The 21,660-nt window shown below is 36.6% G+C and overlaps 1 protein-coding gene across 5 annotated transcripts in view; it reads right to left on the bottom strand.

Annotated features, from left to right (window-relative positions):
- MYBL1 (MYB proto-oncogene like 1) overlaps positions 1 to 19,802 on the bottom strand; it is a 36,641-nt gene extending 16,839 nt beyond the window's left edge. For 2 of the 5 annotated variants that reach the window (XR_006336421.1, XM_043880270.1), the window contains exons 1-8: positions 19,210 to 19,801; positions 10,042 to 10,147; positions 9,644 to 9,715; positions 8,095 to 8,187; positions 4,892 to 5,112; positions 2,776 to 2,950; positions 1,596 to 1,646; positions 392 to 466 (exon numbers count right to left, since the gene is read on the bottom strand). Coding sequence is in view for 4 of the 5 variants with exons in the window: in XM_043880270.1 (XP_043736205.1) it covers positions 392 to 466; positions 1,596 to 1,646; positions 2,776 to 2,950; positions 4,892 to 5,112; positions 8,095 to 8,187; positions 9,644 to 9,715; positions 10,042 to 10,147; positions 19,210 to 19,229 (813 nt within the window). In the remaining variant the exon portion in view is untranslated. Of the gene's footprint in view, positions 1 to 391; positions 467 to 1,595; positions 1,647 to 2,775; positions 2,951 to 4,891; positions 5,113 to 8,094; positions 8,188 to 9,643; positions 9,716 to 10,041; positions 10,148 to 19,209 lie in introns of all 5 variants that reach the window. The other 3 variants (XM_043880268.1, XM_043880269.1, XM_043880272.1) reach the window with 3 other exon arrangements.
- Positions 19,803 to 21,660: the final 1,858 nt, after the last annotated feature.

Here is a 21,660-nt window from a genome sequence, read left to right on the forward strand (position 1 = left end):
TTGGAAAATTTAAATGCATGAAAAAACTTATACTGTATCATCTAATCAATTTAAACACTTATGTGTGGAGTTTGTTTTAAATTATTGAATCTGAATACATACATTCTATCCAGTTTAGCAAAAATATGTTCATTCATAACTTGAATCTTCTAAGTTAGAAGAATGAAAGAACCACCTCACTGGTGTTGTGAACTACTTTACATTGGTACAGTTTATATTTCTCAAACACACTTACAAACTTTCTCCTTTAATGTTATAATACTCAAAATAAGTAGATCAGATAGTATTGCTTTTGCCGAAATTTTATAGATAAGCAAACAGGCACTATTAGAATTTGAAAATGTTTGAGTGTTTCCTTTGGGGTTTTGCTTTTTAATAAATAAAAAGTTACCTGAATAAAGGCAGAAGAAGCCTGAACATGTTCTACACAATTGCCTTCAGGTGATACATACTGATAGCCTGGGATCTAAAAAAGTAATTTAAAATTAATATCATTAATATCATACATATAACACTATAAATTTTTAAAAATCTGAGGCAAAGCACAAAAACTGAATAAAATATCAACATGGAAAAGTCAGTATCTGTTAACTTTGGGTATTTTACACATATAATAATTTCTTAATAGCTACATCTTATTCTTAAAATCTATTGACTATAAGGCACAACTCTTAGCAAAGACCTATTTTCCCCTAAATGAAATATGAGAATTACTTGGGCTAGATTCACCCAATCAGTCTACTTATTATCTACAATATCTACCAAGTGTTTTTTAAAATCTGCTATTAAAAGATTGCTCTATCTCCTGGAGAAGACAAACTAATTGTGTTTCTATCGTTCAAAGGAATGGACTGATTGGTCCATATGAAGCACTTACGCAGCTGGAGACTAAAGCAAGTCTTCAATATTCACATCTCCTACTCCTACCATCACCCCCCACCCCATGCCAATCTCTGTATAGACAGATATGAAAACAGAGGCTGCTTCTATTATTTGTCTCAGAAAAACAATCAGAATCATTCATGTATTTTTAATACTTTGACAATAGACAAAGAATTATTCTCTTTTCTAAAGAATCTGTAATAAAATTTTTGAAGTTGCATGCAAATTTAGCGTGCAGTGGTAGGGATAAATTTGAGAAGAACCTCATTAAGATTTTTTAAAACCTTAAAATCTAGTAAATATAAATAGGAAATTGTCTATCTTCCATAATGGCCTATGTAAATCACTAATGCAGAAGCATTATGTATAACTTCTAACATAGAACTTAATTTTTACATTTGATTAATATCAGTTATTGCTCAATTTCCAATGAATTACAAACATTTTTCTCAAACTTTTCATTTCAACCTGTGACAGTACTTCATACCAATCCATTTTTTTCTTTCAAGTCAAAATTAGAATTAGCTTTTCAAATGACTTGAACTATGAATACACAAATCTTTCAAGAATCATTAAAAGGTAAATAATTCTTAAAGTATAAGAAATACTCTCACTTTCCAACATATTCTGATTGAGAGTATTAAACACTCAATTGGCCCCAAATAATTTAAGAAATTATCCTATGAGTTAAAAGAAATAAATTTAAAGATAACCTTTAAGGCAGAAGCAGAATGTTTCAGTTTATGCTGCTGAAATCTAGGACTCTAAAGAAAAATGTAAAGAAACAGACAACAGAAATCTTAAGGTACTAAGTATCAGCAGATAACTGTACTGTCTTTGCAAGTTTTCTTATTTGTAAATTAAGATGTCACAACCTTTTTAAAGAGGTTCTTTGGAAATTATGTCTAAAAAAAATAATGTCCATTTAGTGGTATAAAATTAAATCTGAGGTATACTAAGCACAGATTGTTAATCACAAGCCAAACTTTATCTTGCAGTAGATACTTTTAAGCCCTGACTTAATCTTTACATTCTATGTGACAAAAATTAAGAACTGCTCAACATGAAAAATGGCACAACAGACAAGTTGACAGGGAAAAGGTAAAACAAAACTCATGAAAACGCCTAATTTCTTGCAGGTAGGAAAATGCTTTGAAAGGAAAACGGAGCCTGCCCTATGATGAATGTGGGTAATCTGCAATGAACCTGTCTCAACAAAGGCTGAATTCACTCACTCAGCTAAGTGATAAGGGAACAGCAAAGCTGAATGCCAAAGAACCAGTTATTTACCACACACCCCTAAATGATGGCTTGAAATATTTTTGACTGTTTTCTCCTTCAAACCATTATTTATATACACTCACTTCTTAGAGGCAAGCTATACTACAATAACGCAAAAAAAATTTTTTAAAGAAAACTATAATCGATATTAAAGCACAACTGATCATTAGCTTTGAATCATGAAGATTCAGAGAATGACAGTTAGGAAATGTACATACTAAGTTTTGTAACTGGATACTGTAAAAATAATATATAAAAGGAAATATTTTAATGAATTTGTTCCCAAAATATTTATCAATCAAAACAAGCAGAGATAAACTTCCACTAATGGAGAAGGAAATGGCAACCCACTCCAGTATTCCTGTCTGGAGAATCCCATGGACAGAGGAGTCTGGCGGGCTACAGTCCATGGGGTTTCAAAGAGTCAGACATAACAGCGACTAAACAACAACAACGGTTAGACAGCTAGTAATGGCATTTTTTTTCATTTTGGAAATTTAAATGTCTATTTCTCTTAATATATCTTGTTTTTATTCTACTAAGAAACTAAACACCTCCCCATACAGCAACTAAAGAAGATTTTTAAACAAAAAAAGAATTAAAAATATGTGCCTGAACAGGTATGTAAAACTGATTCTGGGTTTGCAAATGGTCCATAGTTGCACAAGGTTTGTGTTGAAGTTTAGATGAAGATCGTTCTGATTTTATTCCATCTTGTAAGTAGCCTTCCTGCTCCACTTTTCTTCGCATAGTAGAATTCCAATGATTTTTGATAGAATTATCAGTCCTAAGAAATTAAAGTGTATATTTAAAAAAGAAAAAGAGGACTCCATAAATTTGTAACACCATATAAAGTATACAAAGTACTTAAATTTTTACAACTGGTAAAATTAGATACTTTTTTTTAATTAAAAAAATATACTGTATGTCTGTATGTCAAATATACTTCTAAACACTGGAGATAAGGCAATAAGATAAAGTCCCAGTTCTCGTGGCGCTTACATCTTCGGAGGAAGCATGGCAGCAGGGAAGGAGGGAAGAAGAGAAAAACAAAAAAATAAATAAGAAAAACAGTGCAATGTAGATCATTTAAACTAATAAGAGAAAGTGAATAACTACAGTAATTTTGATTTTGAGCAATTTTGAGGGGACAGTGAAGCTAAAATCTGAAGGACAAGAATGAACTAGTAATACAAGAACAGAAAAAAAAAAAAAGAACATTCCAGATAAAGAGCATAACAAGGGCAAAAGCCTTGAAGCCAAAATCAAATATGGTCATAAAAAGCACAGAATCCCAGTATTCATCTTCACTTCTTATCACCAAAACACCTATGGAAGAAAAAGTTCATTGGCTCCCCTTTTACCTAAGTCCCCCTTGTAAAAATGGAAGACTTCAACCTACAGCTACTTATAGTATACATTTTTAAAAATACACATTTACTGAGAACCTACTTTATGCTAAGCACTAAGCTACATTCTATGGACAGTAAAAAGATGTATCAAAGACTGAATACATCAGAAGTTCCTAAACCAGGTTCAATAACTTGGATAAAATAACTTAACACTAAGCTTTAATTTCTCTATAAGACAAATACAGCAATGTTGCTCTGCATCATTTCACAAGTATATGAAGATTACTTAAGAATATATAGAATATAGTGCTCTATCTCCAAGTTTCATCAGGAAAAGAGCTCAACTTTAGCTGACCTGGTTCCAAGTTGTAAAACTACCTTCTAACAAAAAGATATGAGAAGTTTGTTTTTCCTTTACATAAAGTCAATAACTGACAACAGATGGGCACTCCAATTGCTAGGTAAATATAGGATGAACTACATGAAATAAAATGGTGCTGTCAAGTTTTCTGACTTAGGACTAAATATTATCTTGAGAACCTACATGTAATGGATCATATCTGCTTGGTCATGTGGGTGAAAGGTGAGATTTCTTTTTTTTTTTTTTTTTCCAGTCTCTTATCAGATTGCCTATGATGGGCATCACATTCTGAGTTAAAGTTTATTCAACAATAAAAGTGTTTTATTTCTCTAAAAAAAAAGGATGCATGTAAATGCATTTAATTAACTACTATGTACTATACAGAGACTACAACAATAAAAAAACAAGTGCACACCTTCTGAGTGAGGAATAGATTTTCCCAAATTTGCTGGTCTACTGTACTACCAATGGCTAGGAAACATCTGAACCAATGTAATGTATAGTGTATATGTAGCCCATCACTGCTCCTGATGGAAACTCCATATTTTAGCCACATGGATATATATATATACTACTCAGGATCTAAAGCATTAATTAAGAACTAAATTTTCTCTAATATACTTTCAGAGCAATTTATTTCAGCCAGTGTATTTGTTATTCTCTGGTCTTATGCAAAGAATCCAATATGAAAGAAATCTCTTCAACTTAGATTCCATTACAGCTTAGTCTGTACCAAGACTGCTTGACTGGCACTGATATGTAACCATAATTTGGGGGCGTGCATTAAATGTTTACATAATCTAAAGGTCTATCATTTTGTTGCACAAATTACCGCTATAAAATATTTTGTTTCCACAAAATGTATTACAAATATTGCAAAGGGCTGCTTGTACTCTGCAGTCTAAATTTTAATTATAAATAAAAGTCATGGGGTACCTATAAATATATTTAATAGTAACCATAATAAAGATCAAGTTTAAAGTACAGGAAAATATATATTCATTAGTATAAGTACCTTCCAGGAAGTAGTTTGGCAATTTCTGCCCAACGATTTCCCAACCGCTTATGTGCTTCATAGATAATCCTGTCCTCCTCTTCTGTCCAGGACGACTTCTTTACCTCAGGATTCAGATGATTATGCCATCTTTCTCTACACTGTTTGCCTATTCTTCCTTTTAAATGTTTTGCAATTAAAGACCATCTTTTTGGCCCATATTTCTGAACTAATTCAATAACCTAAGAAATAGAAAAATAAAGTTTAAAAAGTATGATTTTTTAAAAAATAAATAAATCATGTGGATATACTGTATAGTACAGTGTCTATAGTTAGTAATACTGTATTGCATATTTGAAAGCTGCTAAGAGAGTAGATCTGAAAAGTTCTCACCACAAGAAAAAATATGAGTAACTATGTACGGGGATAGATATTTACGAGATTTGCAGTGGTCTAGAAAACTCAGCAGTGGCCATAGGACTGGAAAAGGTCAGTTAACATTCAATCCCAAAGAAAGAAAATACCAAAGAATGTTCAATTCTACCGCACAATTGCACTCATCTCACAACGCTAACAAAGTAATGCTCAAAATTCTCCAAGCCAGGCTTCAACAGTAGGTGAACCATGAACGTCCAGATGTTCAAGCTGGATTTAGAAAAGGCAGAGGAACTAGAGATCAAACTGCCAATATTGTTGGATCATTGAAAAAGCAAGAGAGTTTCAGAAGAACATCTACTTTTGCTTTATTGACTACACCAAAGCCTTTGACTGTGTGGATCACAACAAACTGTGGGAAATTCTTAAAGAGGTGGGAATACCAGACCACCTGACCTGCCTCCTGAGAAATCTGCATGCAGGTCAAGAAGCAACAGTTAGAACTGGACATGGAACAACAGACTGGTTCCAAATGGGGAAAGGAGTATGTCAAGGCTGTATACTGTCACCCTGCTTATTTAACTTATATGCAGATTACATCATGAGAAATGCTGGGCTGGTTGAAGCACAAGATGGAATCAAGATTGCTGGGAGAAACATCAACCTCAGACAAGCAGATGACACCACCCTTATGGCAGAAAGTGAAGAGGAACTAAAGAGCCTCTTGATGAAAGTGAAAGAGGAGAGCAAAGAATCTGGCTTAAAACTCAACATTCAGAAAACTAAGATCATAGTATCTAGCCCCATCACTTTATGGCAAATAGATGGGGAAACAATGGAAGCAGTGACAGACTTTATCTTTGGGGCTCCAAAATCACTGCAGACTGTGACTGCAGCCATGAAATTAAAAGACGCTTGCTCCTTGGAAGAAAAGCTATGACCAACCTAGACAGCATATTAAAAAGCAAAGACATTACTTTACCAAAAAAGGTCTGTCTAATCAAAGCTATGGTTTTTCCAGTAGTCATGTATGGATGTGAGAGTTGGACCACAAAGCTGAGCACCAAAGAATTGATGCTTTGAACTGTGTGGTGTTGGAGAAAACTCTTGAGAGTCCCTTGGACTGTAAGGAGATCCAACCAGTCCATCCTAAAGGAGATCAACCCTGAATATTCATTAGAAGGACTGATGCTGAAGCTGAAACTCCAATACTTTGGCCACCTGTTGCAAAGAACCAACTCACTGGAAAAGACCTTGATGCTGGGAAAGACTGAAGGCGGGAAGAGAATGGAATGAAAGAGGATGAGATGGTTGGATGGCATCATCGAGGCGATGGACATGAGTTTGAGTATGCTCCGGGAGTTGGTGATGGACAGGGAAGCCTGGTGTGCTGCAGTCCATGGGGTCTCACAAAGTCGGACACAACTGAGGAACTGAACTAACTGTCATAATATATATATATTACGTTGCACATCTGAAACTAATATATAAGTGAAAGTGAAGTCACTCAGTCATGTCCCACTTTTTGCGACCCCATGGACTGTAGCCTGCCAGGCTCCTCCATCTGTGGGATTTTCCAGGCAAGAATACTGGAGTGGGTTGCCATTTCCTTCTCCAGAAACTAATACAAAATTATATCCCAATTTTTATTTATCTATTTTTTTAGGCCACCACCTATGGCATGTAGGATCTTAGCTACCCAACCAGGGATCAAACCAGTGCCCTGCACATTGGGAGTGTGGAGTCTCAACCACTGGATCACCAGGGAAGTCCCACATATCTCAATTTTTAAAAAGCACTTCCTTGATAGAATCTTAAAACATAATTCAAGAATGCTATTTTTAATGCATTAAATCCAAACCACAAGTATAATTTAAAAAAACAATTTTACTAAAAATATTCCTTCAGCATTTGCCAAGTTCAAAAATTGATCCCAAACTTATCTAAATATAAGATATCAAAGTGACCCATAAGTTAAATTGTTTCATACAAAATTAATGTGAAATAACAGTAAAATGTTGAGACTTAAAGATTTTCTACTCTTACATTTTTTTTAATGCTTTAGCTGAAAGCCAAATAAATCATTTTGGAAACAGGAAGGATTTATAGTTACTGTCTATTCATTACTTTCTTTCTCAAACTGAAAGGATACAAATCACACATTTTAAAACTTACCATTGGCCACCAAGTAAATCCTATCAGTTCTGAGCCTAGTGAATTTTTTTTTTTTTGAGTGGCAGTAAAAATGCTCTAATTTCCCAACTACATTAATAACATGATGCCATAAAGAGCACGAACTAAAGGGTAATTCTCAGAAGAGGACAGTAACTCTCCCATTCTTCTCACACTTTCATAACACAAATAATTACCTTGGTTTTGAGTCCTCCAGCTCTCTGGGAAAACTATGATAAGATATCTGTCTTACATGGGAGCCCATTTTAGGTTAAGAGGGAAAGTTAAAGAATAACTTCCTTATACCTCAAGTTTTCATATAAAATAAGAATAAAATTAAATTCTGTTTTTAAAATGCTAACCGAATTTTCAGTAAGAAACTATGCCCTAAATGTCACTAACCTAAGTTCTAAAAAGGTGACTAAGCTGACAATATTTTTTATTCTACAAACCAAACTTTCAGACAGCAAAAGCTGTATTATATTACACTTGGTTTGACTCAATTATGAAAAAACTACATCTCAAAATACTCAATTTTCAATTCTAGTGCAAGCAGTACTCAGAGAACAAATCCAGGTGATTTAAACATATATTTATGTGACAAAAAAAACAATGTATTAGTAAGAAAAAAAGCAAGTCCACCTACACAGTGAAAATAAAGAATATGAACATGTTACCCTCTGATCTTCTTCTTTAGTCCAGGGACCCTTTATCAATTCTGGATTTAAAACTTTCTGCCACCGATGCTGGCATTGAAAATCAGAACGATTCTGAAAGAATTTAGATGATTTTGTTAATGAACAATTGTCTTCCAAACTTTCACAACCTTAAGAAGAACGTTTCCAGTAATAATACATTCAATAGCATTCTCTAAAAATGCAGTATTTATTTTATATGTCTGTATCCCAATTCATTTTTAATTAAGGCTATCAGCACTGCTTAGCGTATAAATAAAAATTATATATTTGAAATTAAAATTTTTTATCTCTATACCCTGCCTGATAACACAGCAAAAAAAGCAAAACACACAGATACTAACATAAAGAAATGTACTGATGAATAAAAGGGAGTAAACAGACAATTAAACAATGCAGACGTACAAACGCAAACAGCATAGCAGCCTGGATTCATAGAGTATAGCAGTACCTAACTCTACACAATTAAAAAAAAACCCAAAAGGCATTACTAGACTACTGCATGGTATTTAAAGGATGTTTATAAATGATAACTCCAAGTTATCAAGAAAAAACTAAATATATCCAGATTGATATACATTATATATCAGTTAAATATTTAAGCAATGAAGTTCAAAAGGAAAATGAAATTTACCAGGGTAAAGCCTTATGTAGAAGCATGTCAAACTCGAAAAATGATTAATAAGTATAGACTTACTTTTAGTCAATTCATGACCTAGTAAGTCCTGTGTATTACAAGGATAATACTAACAACACAACTTTTCCTTTAGTGATTTGGTTTCTAAAGATATTAGTTCATATACAGGATTACAGATAATTTAGAAGGACACAAATACAAATACTGCATTTAACCACAGCTCTCTCCTGGTGCCTAGTAGACCTGTTTTTATTCATACTGAGCGTCTTCATGTATAGCTTCGGTACATCAATGCTGATCCACTTTAAGGTTATCATTTTCTCAAAATAATCAGGTTGTTCTTGGATGTCCTTGTAGCACTTCTCTGTTGACTACATTTGCTGTTATACCACTGAAGTTAAACTGATAAAGCTAATGTAAGCAGCTTTTCTAATTTAGATTCTATTTATTGAACATGTGCTAAATATAAGGCACTGTGCCAAACATCCTCTACGTTACTTCTAATGCTCACAGCAACATAGCTTCTTCTGGTTTTATTAGTTATCAAACTATTTCAATAGATTTAACTTCTCTCAAAATGTTTTAACATTGATTAGCAAATATTTATAAAGCCCTATCCAAACTTGGTATTGTTTTTGCTTTAGGTCAGTCATCTTTTTAGGTCTGTCCTCTCTTTACGTCAGTCATCTTTTTAGATCCCCGAATAAACTAATTACTAAAAAAAAAAACAGACTTTTTCTAAGTTTCCAACTGTAGGAAGAGCGGAACAAAACAGTTGTTTTTAGGACGGGAACCTAAATCTAAAATAACGTATACACGCTTCTGAAAAACAGCAAATGTAACCCCACGGCCTAAATCATTTGTGTTGGCAGTATAAGATAGTGTTTCACTTACTTGAAGATGACTAGCAATTAGAGTCCAATCATCAGTTCCATGTTGTTCAACCAACTTCTTTAACTTGTCATCCTATTAAAACAGGTTTATGAAAATGAAAAAGCTTTCCCTCACCCTATTCCCCTATTTCTGAATATACTGTCCAATTCTTTCATGTCATATCTGGTGGCCATTTTTAGAAGCACTGAAGCCATTATCACACATGTTCTCCCATTTACTGAACTGATTCTGTCAGTCTCAACATCAACCCTCTCTTCATGTATGGTTGAAAAAGAAAAATGTGCATGTTAGTTGAAGGATAACTTTTCTCATGTTGTGTTTTTAAGTATCTTTAATGAATATCTTATTACTCAACAAATACAAGTATGGAATTAGTACACCTTATTACACATAATCACCTCGTCTCTTGTCCATTTTACTCTGTTCCAGAGTTTCTTCAACCCTTTTTGTTGTGGTACTTCATAATCATGATCAGCATACTGAAGGTCATCATCCTCATCCTCACTGAAAACAACACAATTTGAAATCAAGAATTTTATTTAAATATGTGAATTCAATCACCCGATCTGAACACATAGTTACAACTAAATAAGTCACTCAGACTAGCAGACATATGTCCAATGAGATTATTCAAAGTATAAAAATATTAACAGCCACATAATGGACAGGAGCTATAGTGCTTACTGATACTACAGGAATGAAGCTAGATATGTCAGCAAGGGCCAAGTGATAACCTTTACGTCATGCTAAGGAGTTTGGCCTTTATTCTTAATCTGATCTTTACCCTACAGAGTTAAAGGAATTTAAGTAAAGGAGTAAAAGGCAAATATCTTGTGTTTCAGAAAAAAAACACTGGCAGGAATGTGGAGAGATGGAGGAAGATCTTTCACAAGATGGAAGTAATCTTTCACAAGAATCCAAGTAAGAAATTATTAGGACCTGGCAATGATAATGGTAAAATACAATACACAGTCAGTTAAAAGACATAATGTAAGAAATGAGCCATTTACAACACCAACAACAAAAAAGTTAAAATATGTAGAAATAATTTGAATATACAAGATCAAAATATAGTAAACTACAAAACACTATCAGGAGACACAGAAGAACAAATGAAAAAACAATCAGACCACATTCTTGGGCATGAAAACAATATTACAGATGTCCATTCTCTGTAAATTAATTCATAAATTTAAATTAAACGAATAAAAATACCAATAGATTTTCAGAGGAACTTAGACAAGCTGATTCTATAGTTCATATAGAAAAACAAATAAGCAGTAATACCCAGAAAAACTCTAAAAAGAGAGAGAGAGAGAATTAGCACTACCAAATACCAGAAAATACTGCAGAGAAACAATAATACTCAAATCAATGGAACAGAATAGAATATTCAGAAAAAAAACTCACATGGGAATTTCATCAATTATAATATCAATCAGTGTGGTAAAGATGGGACTTTTCAACAAACGGTAAGACAGTGGGTAGTTATTTTAAAAAATAAAGCTAAAGTCCTACTTTAAAATAAAAGAATTCAAAAAAAAAAGAAATAAAAAGATTCAGATGAAGCAAATATTCTACACTTTTAAAAATGAAAGCATAACAGTACCTATTACGGTGAAAGTGAAAGTGTTAACTGCTCAGTCCTGTCCAACTCTTTGCAACCCAATGGATTGTAGCCTGGCAGGCCCCTTTGTCCATGAATTCTCCAGGCAAGAATACTGGAGTGGGTTGCCATTTCCTTCCCCAGGGGATCTTTCTGATCCAGGGATCAAACCCGGGTCTCCTGCATTGCAGGCAGAATCTTTACCGTTGGAACTACCAGGGAAGCCCTATTAATATCCTTGAGTAGAAGAGATCTAAATGGACAAAAATTGAGAAACCATAAAAGAATAAATCAACTAAAGTCATGACAGTAGCAACAGAAAGACACACACAAAACTGAAAAAAAAGTAGAAACAAAAGGATTTTGTTCAACTCATGAATGAGAGACATGGAAAGAAGATTCAAGGACAACTCCAAAATTTCTGGCTTTGGAAACAGAGCTATCCGCTGAGATAAGGAATAGAAGGAGAGAAAGAACTTTGGGAATGAGGATAGTAAGTAGCCTGGACTGATTTCAAGGTACCTGAGAAATACACAGGTGGATACTAGATATAACTACAAAGCATTGTCCAGTAGAAACATAATGCAAGCCACCTAAGTAATTTATTAGCAACCACAGTTTAAAAAACAGGTGAAATTAATTTTAATAATAAATAATATTTAACCAAATCTATTTTTAAGTGATCGATTCAACATGTAATCAACATAATCACAAATGTTTTACATTCTTTTCTTCTTACTTAAGTCTTTGAAATCTGGCATGGCATCGTCCAGGAGAAAAGAGAGCCAAAGGCAAAAGAGAAAAATAACAAGAAGATGACGCTGATAGAAACAGCCCGGGAGCAACAAAGTAAATTCCTAGCTGCAGACACAGCTAACCAGAAAAATAAAAATAAAATTTTTTAGAGGTAATAAAATAAAAAGTACACAGCAATTCAGACTAGTCATACATGAAGAGCTCAACAGCCACATGTGACCAGTGGCTCTCCTATTGGGCAGAGCAGATCTTGAAGACAACTGGGCATGTGGATCTTCTGCTCATCTCTAGGTCTAGGGGAGACTTAGTTTTGGCAATCACTAGCACACAGACAAAAGTTAAAGCCACGAGAGCACAAAACCCTAGAAAAGAGAGCAGGTCTTAACGATAAACTGAATTAGAGAATTCTGAGTAGTCAGTGGACTGAATCAAGATATGAACATCTGAAAATAACGAGCTAATATTTATTTAACCTTTCTGAGTAACAGACATTGTGGAAAATGAAGGCCTAGATTTAATATATATTATTTACAGAGCCTTTGCAGGAACTTCTAATTTCCTTGATTTGTCAATTCCATCTGACCAAAAATTATTATCTGACGACACCAAAATCCCCCACCCAACTATCTATGACACCTAACTGCTTCTCTAGCTCAATGCACTTCAGTATTCCACCGCTTTCTCCCCTAAAGCCAATGTCTATTTAATCATCTGCCAGTCCTTCATTTCCAATATATGATTGTTTTGATAAACTATGCTGAAAATAAAAGCACAGGTTTAATTAAAGAAATACCTGTTATTTGCAGCCATCTTCAGCTATCAGAAATATCACCTGATTAACTATGATTAAATTGCTAAGTTGGAGACGGTTCAAGATGCAATGACATCAAAATTTCTAAGGCAGCTATTAAACCTGATAAAACGCCACACCAAAGCTTACTGTCCACTACATGCACTCATGGCATCTATGCTTCCCAACCAAACAACTCAGGAGTGCAAAGACCATGTCTAATACGTTCACCTCTCTGCACCAAGCCCAGGACTTGACCATTCAAATGTGTGTATAATTACTGAACGATCTTACTTACTCTTTCACCTCCTCCAATTATTCTGTATTCCAAAATTACCTCACTCTTTCCCAACCTAATCAAAACTTCCACCTCCCTCAATATAGATGATCTCAAATTGATATGAGAAAAAAAACAACTTTTTTGTTAAACAAATTAAAATACCTCCAAGAGGAGGTGAAAAATACTCCCATAAAAAGAACTTTCAAAATCCAAATGCACCGCCAAGTGGTAGAATTTTAAGCATAAACCTGCTGAAACAAATGTAAAGAAAATATTCAGTACAGAAGGTGTTCTTTGAGGTATCTACCAATACAGCCTAACCTTTCCTACAACTGTTCCCCGCAACATTAACACTTCCAGCCTTCTCAAACAGCCGTCAGTTATGGTTTTTACAGGTTACCTCTTTTATTCCCTTTTCTCACACCCCAACAGCTTCCCCAACAGCATATTTTAAAATTATGCTTTAAAAATTAGGTTATTTGAAAATAACTTTAAATTTGGGGACTCGTTCATATAAACTTTGATTATTCACAGAAATACCTACATTAATCTGTACAAAATTCACCATAAGTTTCTTATCAAAACATTTTAAAGATAATGTGTCCAGAAATGTTGTTTTGGTCAAAAGACTAGTTTCCAAGGAATGATCTTCCTGAAAACGTGTTCATTTTAACTTTAAAAATCTGCCTTATTTTTTAACCACATACTTGATTTGTGAGAAATTTCTATTTCTACAAGAGGTTTCATTATCTGTTTTGCAAGAGCATGGCCATCATGTTCAGGAAGCTGGGTTTTTTGAGTGGTTGAGTGTGAGGGAGGATTAAAGCAGAATTCTTAGAATCCATCTCTCTACCACTGGGACTTTCCTAGAATCTATCTACCTAACTACTTCTTGGTGCGAGCATTAAGTTATTTCTGTATTATTTATGTAATTGTTAAAAGGATGATAAAACTTTCAAGTAAGCGTGACAGAAAAGATCCTAGAAAATTATCACTAGCTACTCCTTGGAAGGAAAGTTATAGCTAACCTAGACAGCATATTAAAAAGCAGAGACATCACTGTGTCAACAAAGGTTAGTCTAGTCAAGGCTATGGTTTTTCCAGTGGTCACATATGGATGTGAGAGTTGGACTATAAAGAAAGCTGAGCGCCAAAGAATTGATGCTTTTCAACTGTGGTGCTGGAGAAGACTCTTGAGAGTCCCTAGGACTGCAAGGAGATCCAACCAGTCCATCCTAAAGGAGATCAGTCCTGGGTGTTCATTGGAAGGACTGATGTTGAAGCTGAAACTCCAATACTTTGGCCACCTAATGCAAAGAGCTGACTCATCTGAAAAGACCCTGATGCTGGGAAAGATTGAGGGCAGGAGGAGAAGGGGATGACAGAGGGTGAGATGGTTGGATGGCATCACCAACACAATGGACATGGGTTTTGGTGGACTCTGGGAGTTGGTGATGGACACGGAGGCCTGGCATGCTGCGGTTCATGGGGTCACAAAGAGCCAGCCACAACTGAGCGACTGAACTGAACTGAACAACATAAAGATGCCTAAGGATGCCTATGCTTTGCAAAGAAAAATGGGAAGGGATAAAACCAACGAATAACCTCACCAATGTTCTACTTTTACCACTTAACAGTGAAAAAGTTTCATTGCTTAATAATTGTTGAAGTGAAGTGAAGTCAAAGTCACTCAGTTGTGTCCGACTCTTTGCAACACCATGGACTATACAGTCCCTGGAATTCTCCAGGCCAGAATACTGGAGTGGGTAGCCCTTACCTTCTCCAGGGGATCTTCCCAACCCAGGTTCCTTGCTGGTGGACTCTTTACTAACTGAGCCTATCAGGGAAGCCTTAATAATGGTTAGACACCATCAAAACATTAGACACCACCAAAACAAATCATATTTCATTTGCTTTATTTGCCTTATTTTTCTGCTTTTTATTTCATTTTTTAGTATTTCTGTATTGTAGCAATCAATGCTGGCAATATCTAATAGCTAAATAAAGTCAACTTTCTACTATCTATCTATAAATAGATAAACCATTTCTAGCCTAGAGTGACTAATCTAGAAGACAGTAAAAATAGGTGAAATTATTTCTCCAGTCACAAGGCAAAAATAGAAGAGGAATTTGGTCTCTGAATCTCTCTCCAAGAATTGGTTTCCAGAATCATTCTGTCAGTTTTATTTTTTAAGTCAAAGAAAATATTTATTCTGTAACTGTCTAATATATAACCTAAGTATTATGTTCAAAAACTTTTGTAGATTATGAACAAAGCAATTAGGGTAACTAAGAAACAACAAAAGGAAGCACACGCACACACACACACACACACACACACACACACACAAATATTATGACTCAATAGACCAGGAAAATTGTTTAAAAGTAATTCTACACTGGGGTTAAGCTAATAGGATGTGATACTCAGAACTTTCCCTGTGAAATAATACAAAAACTATTCACACTTGGCAATATCAAGATAAAACATTCAAGAGAAGTTCAATTTTAAAGGACATCAATAATTCCACCTGAAAAGATTAAAATGAGGTGTGCCAAAGAATTTGAAATTGTTTAAAATTTATTTTATTTGAATAGAAACTACAGATTTGAAATTAGAGAATTATCAGTAGTTCTATAAAATTTGTTCTAGCAAAACCACTTCAACTTGACACTATTTTAAATTAAACTGCATCAAGCCTAAATATTTTTATTATAATCAAAAAATACATCTTTATTATACTGTCTTGACAGAATAACTGTGCATTTGCATTTTTTTAAGTTCAATCAAATTCAAGGCATGAAAATTTACCAGCTTGATTTAATAAAGTGAAATCAGGCCACCCAGTGGTTAACATGATGTACTGCATACATGAATATCTTACTTTCAAATCTGGACTGCAACCTCGTAAGACAAATTGGACTTCATCTGACCTGAATAGCAATAATGAAATACATACTGAAGAGAGATCTACCTAGAGATCCGTAAACAAAAACAATGTGAGAACATTTCTATTTTATTCCATTAGTATGTGTATATTTTTAAATGAGGAAAGGTGATTACAAAGAGTTCAAAATAGGAAATATATTAAAAGACTTATAGACCACAAAATCCAAACTTTTTATATTAAGAGACAAAAAACTGGGATATAGAGTTTACTTGCTTTCTCCAAATAATACTGCTAATTACAAAGTTGATTAAACATATCAGTTCTCATATTCCAGTATTCTTTCACCCACGACACCCATCTCACTAGAAGCAACACAGTAAAATTGCTTCCTATGCACACACATACTCCATGGAAAAACATATTCTAATTCAAGAGTTGGCTTTTGTCTTTCCAGTTTAATGTAGTTGCCAGTCATCTCAAGGGTAAATACCTGAATCTGTTACTACATAAATACATCTTCTAGCTTCTAAATGACATTTTTTAAAGCTAATTTTTAAGAGTGGAACTGGCTTTTAAAATCTAAAATTACTTACGTAATACATAAGTATGGTTAAATATCAAGTACACATTAATAACATATATACCAATTTTAGTACTGCCTGTAAATTATGTCATTAAAATGGGACATAAATTAGGTCCCCCAATGGGACCTAAAACTATTTAAAGTCACAACACTAAATAAACTTTTTCCTCTATGTAAATCCAGGTCAGAGATACTACAGCTATCTTAAACAATGATCAAAAGAGCTAATATCCTCAGCTGTTTCTCCCTGAGGTAACAGTTTTTTTACTTTTTTTTTTTTCAGATCATACAGGAAGGGTTATTACAGGATTTATGCCTGTAGTCTTATGCAAAACTTTTATACAGCAAAGTATAGAGTTTTCAGTCAAACAGTTCAATGGTTGTATAGTGGAGACTTCAAAGTGACTGACTCATGTCCTTTCTCATTCAACTATAAATTAGATTCATATTTATTAGTAAGATGCTTAGTTAAAGGCATGAGACTAGGCTTTGCTGAATAAAGATTATTTATCCTTCAAAACATTTCATATTCTATTATTTTCTAGGGCAAATAAGTCATATTTACATATACAAGAAATAGAATTTATAGAACAAAACACATTCAAGGATGAAGACCCTAAGAAATACACCATTCAGAGATGACAGTTTCTCACATCTACCCATATATTCACATAGGGAGTATAGTTTCACTACATTTAATTACTCCAGACTTATGACTCTTTCAATCATTCTATAATAATTTCAATTAATTTATACAGCTGACAGGAATAAAAGTCAATAGTACCATTAATATTTAGATCTCAAAGCTCACAATATTGTCAATAAAAATAACTTACATTAGCAAATTAATCATGAAATCACTTTCTTCTTAGCCTATTATTATGAAGCATACACAAATTATGGACGAAAAACTAACTGAAGAAGGCAGGTTTCTGACATTCAAGCATCCATGTCTAACCATAACTAACTGTTGATGACAGCATTAGCCAAGAAACTGTTTCAAATAAGATTAACATCAATACGGACAAGTAGATAATGCCGCACACTGAATACAAACTCCTGTTACCGAGTTGACAATATTCATCTGTCATCTTGCTTAAAGAAGGATGTTTAAAAATTCAAAAGAAAAGGCCTAAATCAATACCTCAGTAATTATAGTTACAGGAGCTTTTAATATCTATCTTTTCTGAAGACGGACAAGTCAGGTCCTTGATGTTCTAGAGCAGTAATTCTCACCTGGGTGATTTTGCCCCCCAACAGACATTTGGTGGTAATGTCTGAAGACATGTTTTTGATTGTCACACCTGGGGAAGTGAGGTGTTACTGGCATCCATGGGACAGAGGCCAGGGATGCTGCGATACATTCTACAACGCACAGGACAGCACTCCCCACTGACCCCACCACTGCCTTCCCAATACAAAGAATTAACTGATCCCAAATATTAACAGTGCCTAGGTTGAAAATCCTCTTCAAGTGTGTGTGTGTATTTGTTCCACTTCAAAAGTTTGATCTATCCTGTAGTTGGTACAAAATAATAATCTAACAGGGACTTAATTACATTCCATGCTGATTTCTGCAAAAATACCTTACATATAGCAGATGCTTAATAAATGAATAGCGCAACAAATACTATGGTGTGACTGATTGTTGACAATTTTTAACAGACATCTGCAATGAATGAAGTTACTACTAAATTTCAACTTGGGAAATACACCTCTAATTGAGACTTTGAAGTTGTGGATCCAGATAAATAAAACCATTTGGAAACTCTGTCAAACAACTTTTCATATTTATTGAATAATACTGACAACTAAAAGACACTCTAGTGTTTTTTGTCATATGAGTGATTCCTACACACTCAGTTTAGGAGTAGCTACTAGAGTGACCTTTAAATAAACCGAAATGCATAAATTCACCCTAGCAAGTTTTCCAAAAACCACCACCACCAAAGAAATGCCCTACCTCTATGCAACCCTCAGGTACAGTCAGAGTCCAACGGACACACAAAATATTAAGCGAATCAAACACATTGTTTTATTTTAAGATCAAGCTACTGGTGTTAACAGTGTGACATCTTCCCAGTAGAAGGAAACTGAGACCATGGGTATGGTAATCACAGTAAACATCAAAAAAAGTACTCTCTCCTCAGCTATTCCTCAGAGGACTTCCACATCTTTCAGGGTAGCAGAGGGGTCCCCAACCCACGTGTATCACAGAGCCCCTTGTTTGTAACTGGCTCAGGAATTCAGAGAGAGAGGTCCTAAGAACAGCATTTTCAGGCCCGGGCAGGACACCACCACCTTCCGGTGCGGAGCGTATTCCCTGAAAGCGCACCGACTTACCTGCCAACAAATCCCAAGAAGTGGCTGTGGGACAGTGGGAGGCTGGACGTGCGCTGTGGGGAGAATCGACTCCAAGGAGTCGCCAGGGCATCTGTTACTCACTTTCTGAGTCCGAAATGCCCTGGTCCCCAACTCTCCACACGTCACGGCTGCGCTCTGGCCAGTGGGCCGAGGCGGCTGTAGGGCAGCGGGAAGGAAAACTTCTGCCCCGGCCTTGGAGGGCCCGGGTAGGCGCGGGGGGAAAACTCAGCGGGAATGGAAAGGGAATCTGGGCCGAGGCTGTGCCCAAAGGCCTGGGCGAAAGGGATGTCACCCACCTGCGCGACCTCTTCGCCATCCTTCAAGTACCGCATAGGCGCGGGCTGGGCGGGGACGCGGGTCAGCCTCCTCCAGCCTCGGGCGAATGCTCCTTCTCCCCGACCCTCCCCCGCCGCTTCCCTCGCTCCCGCTCCGAGGCCGACCGAGTGCGGAACGCAGGTCCCCGGCAGGGCAGGACGGAGGGAGGCAGGGGCGGACCGCGACCCGCCCCCGGCCCGCGGCACCGCTCCTTAGCCCCGGCCCGGCCCGGTCAGGGGTGCCCCCAACATGTCAGCAGGCGCGCTCCCTCTCTCTCCTGGCCCTTCCGCCGCCTCTTAGCCTCCTCGCCTCGGTCCCTGCGCGGCTCTGCCGCGGGCGCCGACCCCCGCCCTCTCCCCGCAGCGGGCAGCTCTGCAGGGCTCGTAGCCTCCTGCAGGGTTTTGTCCGCACCGCCGAATCTCGCGCCCAGCCTCCCTCAAGAGCCGCCGTTTGAATCTGCGCACGCGGCCCCAAACCTCATTGGCTGTGGCGGCCGCACGCGGGGGTACGAGGGCGGGGTGGGGAGAGCGCGCGCGACTGAGGGCGGGGCTGGGGAGCTGGAAGCCGGGACTGGAACTCGCGGGAGTCCGGGAAGGAGCTGGGAGCCAGGGGGTGTGGCCACAGGCCCGGCTCACAGGTCTTGCTGTGACAGGACCCGGAGCGCCCCGAGCGCCACACCCGAGGGGGCGGGGCGCCAAGGGCCGCGCGGGGCCTGCTGGGAAAGTGAGTTCCAGACTCTCCGAGGGGCGTGTCCGGAAGCGGCGGCTAGAGTCCAAGCTTCTCCCGGAGCGCGGAGGGTGTCTCTGGGGGTTGAGCTGTCCCGTCCACCGCAGCCTTCTCTCGGCCACAGCGCCTCAGTTCTCGGGGGCATCCCTCCTCACTAGTTGGGAGGCTCAGTCTTTGGATTTGAGGCAAACCTAACCATAAAATTTGCGTGGCCGTTATTGTTTAAGCAAAAATGCGAGTGTTTTTTCTCTTTTTTCCAGACATCATAACTACTGATCTAGCGACGACTCTGTAGCGGGAAGGAGCAGGAGTGTGACAGATGAAAAAGTTTTTAGTTGGACACATGGAACGGGAAAGGGAAATAATCCGGGTCTACAGCTGGCCTTCAAAGTGTTTAATCTCCTATCCGACTCTTCGGGAAATAACTGCTGCGCTCGGTGAAGGAGCCCTGGTCCAGAAGGAGAATGCAGAAAGACAGGAGCGGACTGGGAATTTCGCCCAGATAAATGAGTAGTCAACGGTAGAAGGTGACCTTTTCTCGCAAGAGAGACGGGAGGAAGGGGGGAACCGCACTCCAGGACCTTCTAGCAGTTACAACTACTCTAGAGGTTTCAAGTCTAATACCTACGAAATGCTCAGTTCAAGCAGCATGAAAGTAGATTAACTACAGTAACGATTAGAAATGGTAAAGGATGCAAATTTGCAAGGTAACATGCTCTACTGCATAGAGCACGAAACCACGTTAATATTGTAACAGACTTATATTTTGCTATTTTGAAATTTTACGCATCAGTTTTTGCAAATCAGAGATGCAGGTGCAAATGTGTACTAAGAAGAGCTTGCATGCACTACTTTCAAAACTTAAAACACCTGCCTTTTTATAGTTCCTTTTTCTCAAGGTATGGATTCTGCTAAGGTTAAACAGCCTTTCTTTCAAATCATTCCTTACTATGTCGCTAGTTCACTTAAAAAAGAAAACCTAATTTAGAAAGTAATGTCTTTTGAAAACAATGTTTTCTTTACTCTTGGGCCATGCATTACTCCGCTTATTTACATCCTAACAAGAAGCAAAGTTTCTGCTATATTTTAGGCTGTAGTCGGTTTTATACAGAATACTATTTTAGAGCTTGAAGAGAGTGATTTTAGATTTTGACAGCAAAGCAAATTCTTTTCATTTTAGAGATAGAGAAAAATATAATTCCTCAGAAAGATAACATTGCAGATTCATTTAAATTACTTACAAAAAACCAAAATGTGGGCAAGTGGTTCATTGTTATTTGAGTACACATACTCAAAGATACCATAACCTGTGACTTGGTGTTTTTTTTTTTTAAATCAAAACATATCTTTAATAAATAAATTTTATTTCTCAAAACTAAATAATGAGAAAAGCAATAAAAAATGGGCAAAAGATTAGGGCAGACACTTCACCAAAAAAGATATACAAATGACAAATAAGTAGCATGTAGGTGCTCCACATCATTAATCATTAGACAAATGCAAAGTAAAAGCTCTGGAGGTACCACTGAATAGCTTTTAGAATGGGAGGGGGAATACTGTACTAGTGTTGGTGGAAATGAAGAGGCCAAGCAAATATAACTTTCATACATTGCTGATAGGCAGGCAAATGAAACAGCCACTTTGGAAAACAGATGTTTACAGTGGCTTTATTTGTAATCACCAAAAGCTGAAAACACAAGGAACAT

This window comes from Cervus elaphus, chromosome 21 (assembly GCF_910594005.1).
Source record: "Cervus elaphus chromosome 21, mCerEla1.1, whole genome shotgun sequence".
Lineage (NCBI taxonomy): Eukaryota > Metazoa > Chordata > Mammalia > Artiodactyla > Cervidae > Cervus > Cervus elaphus.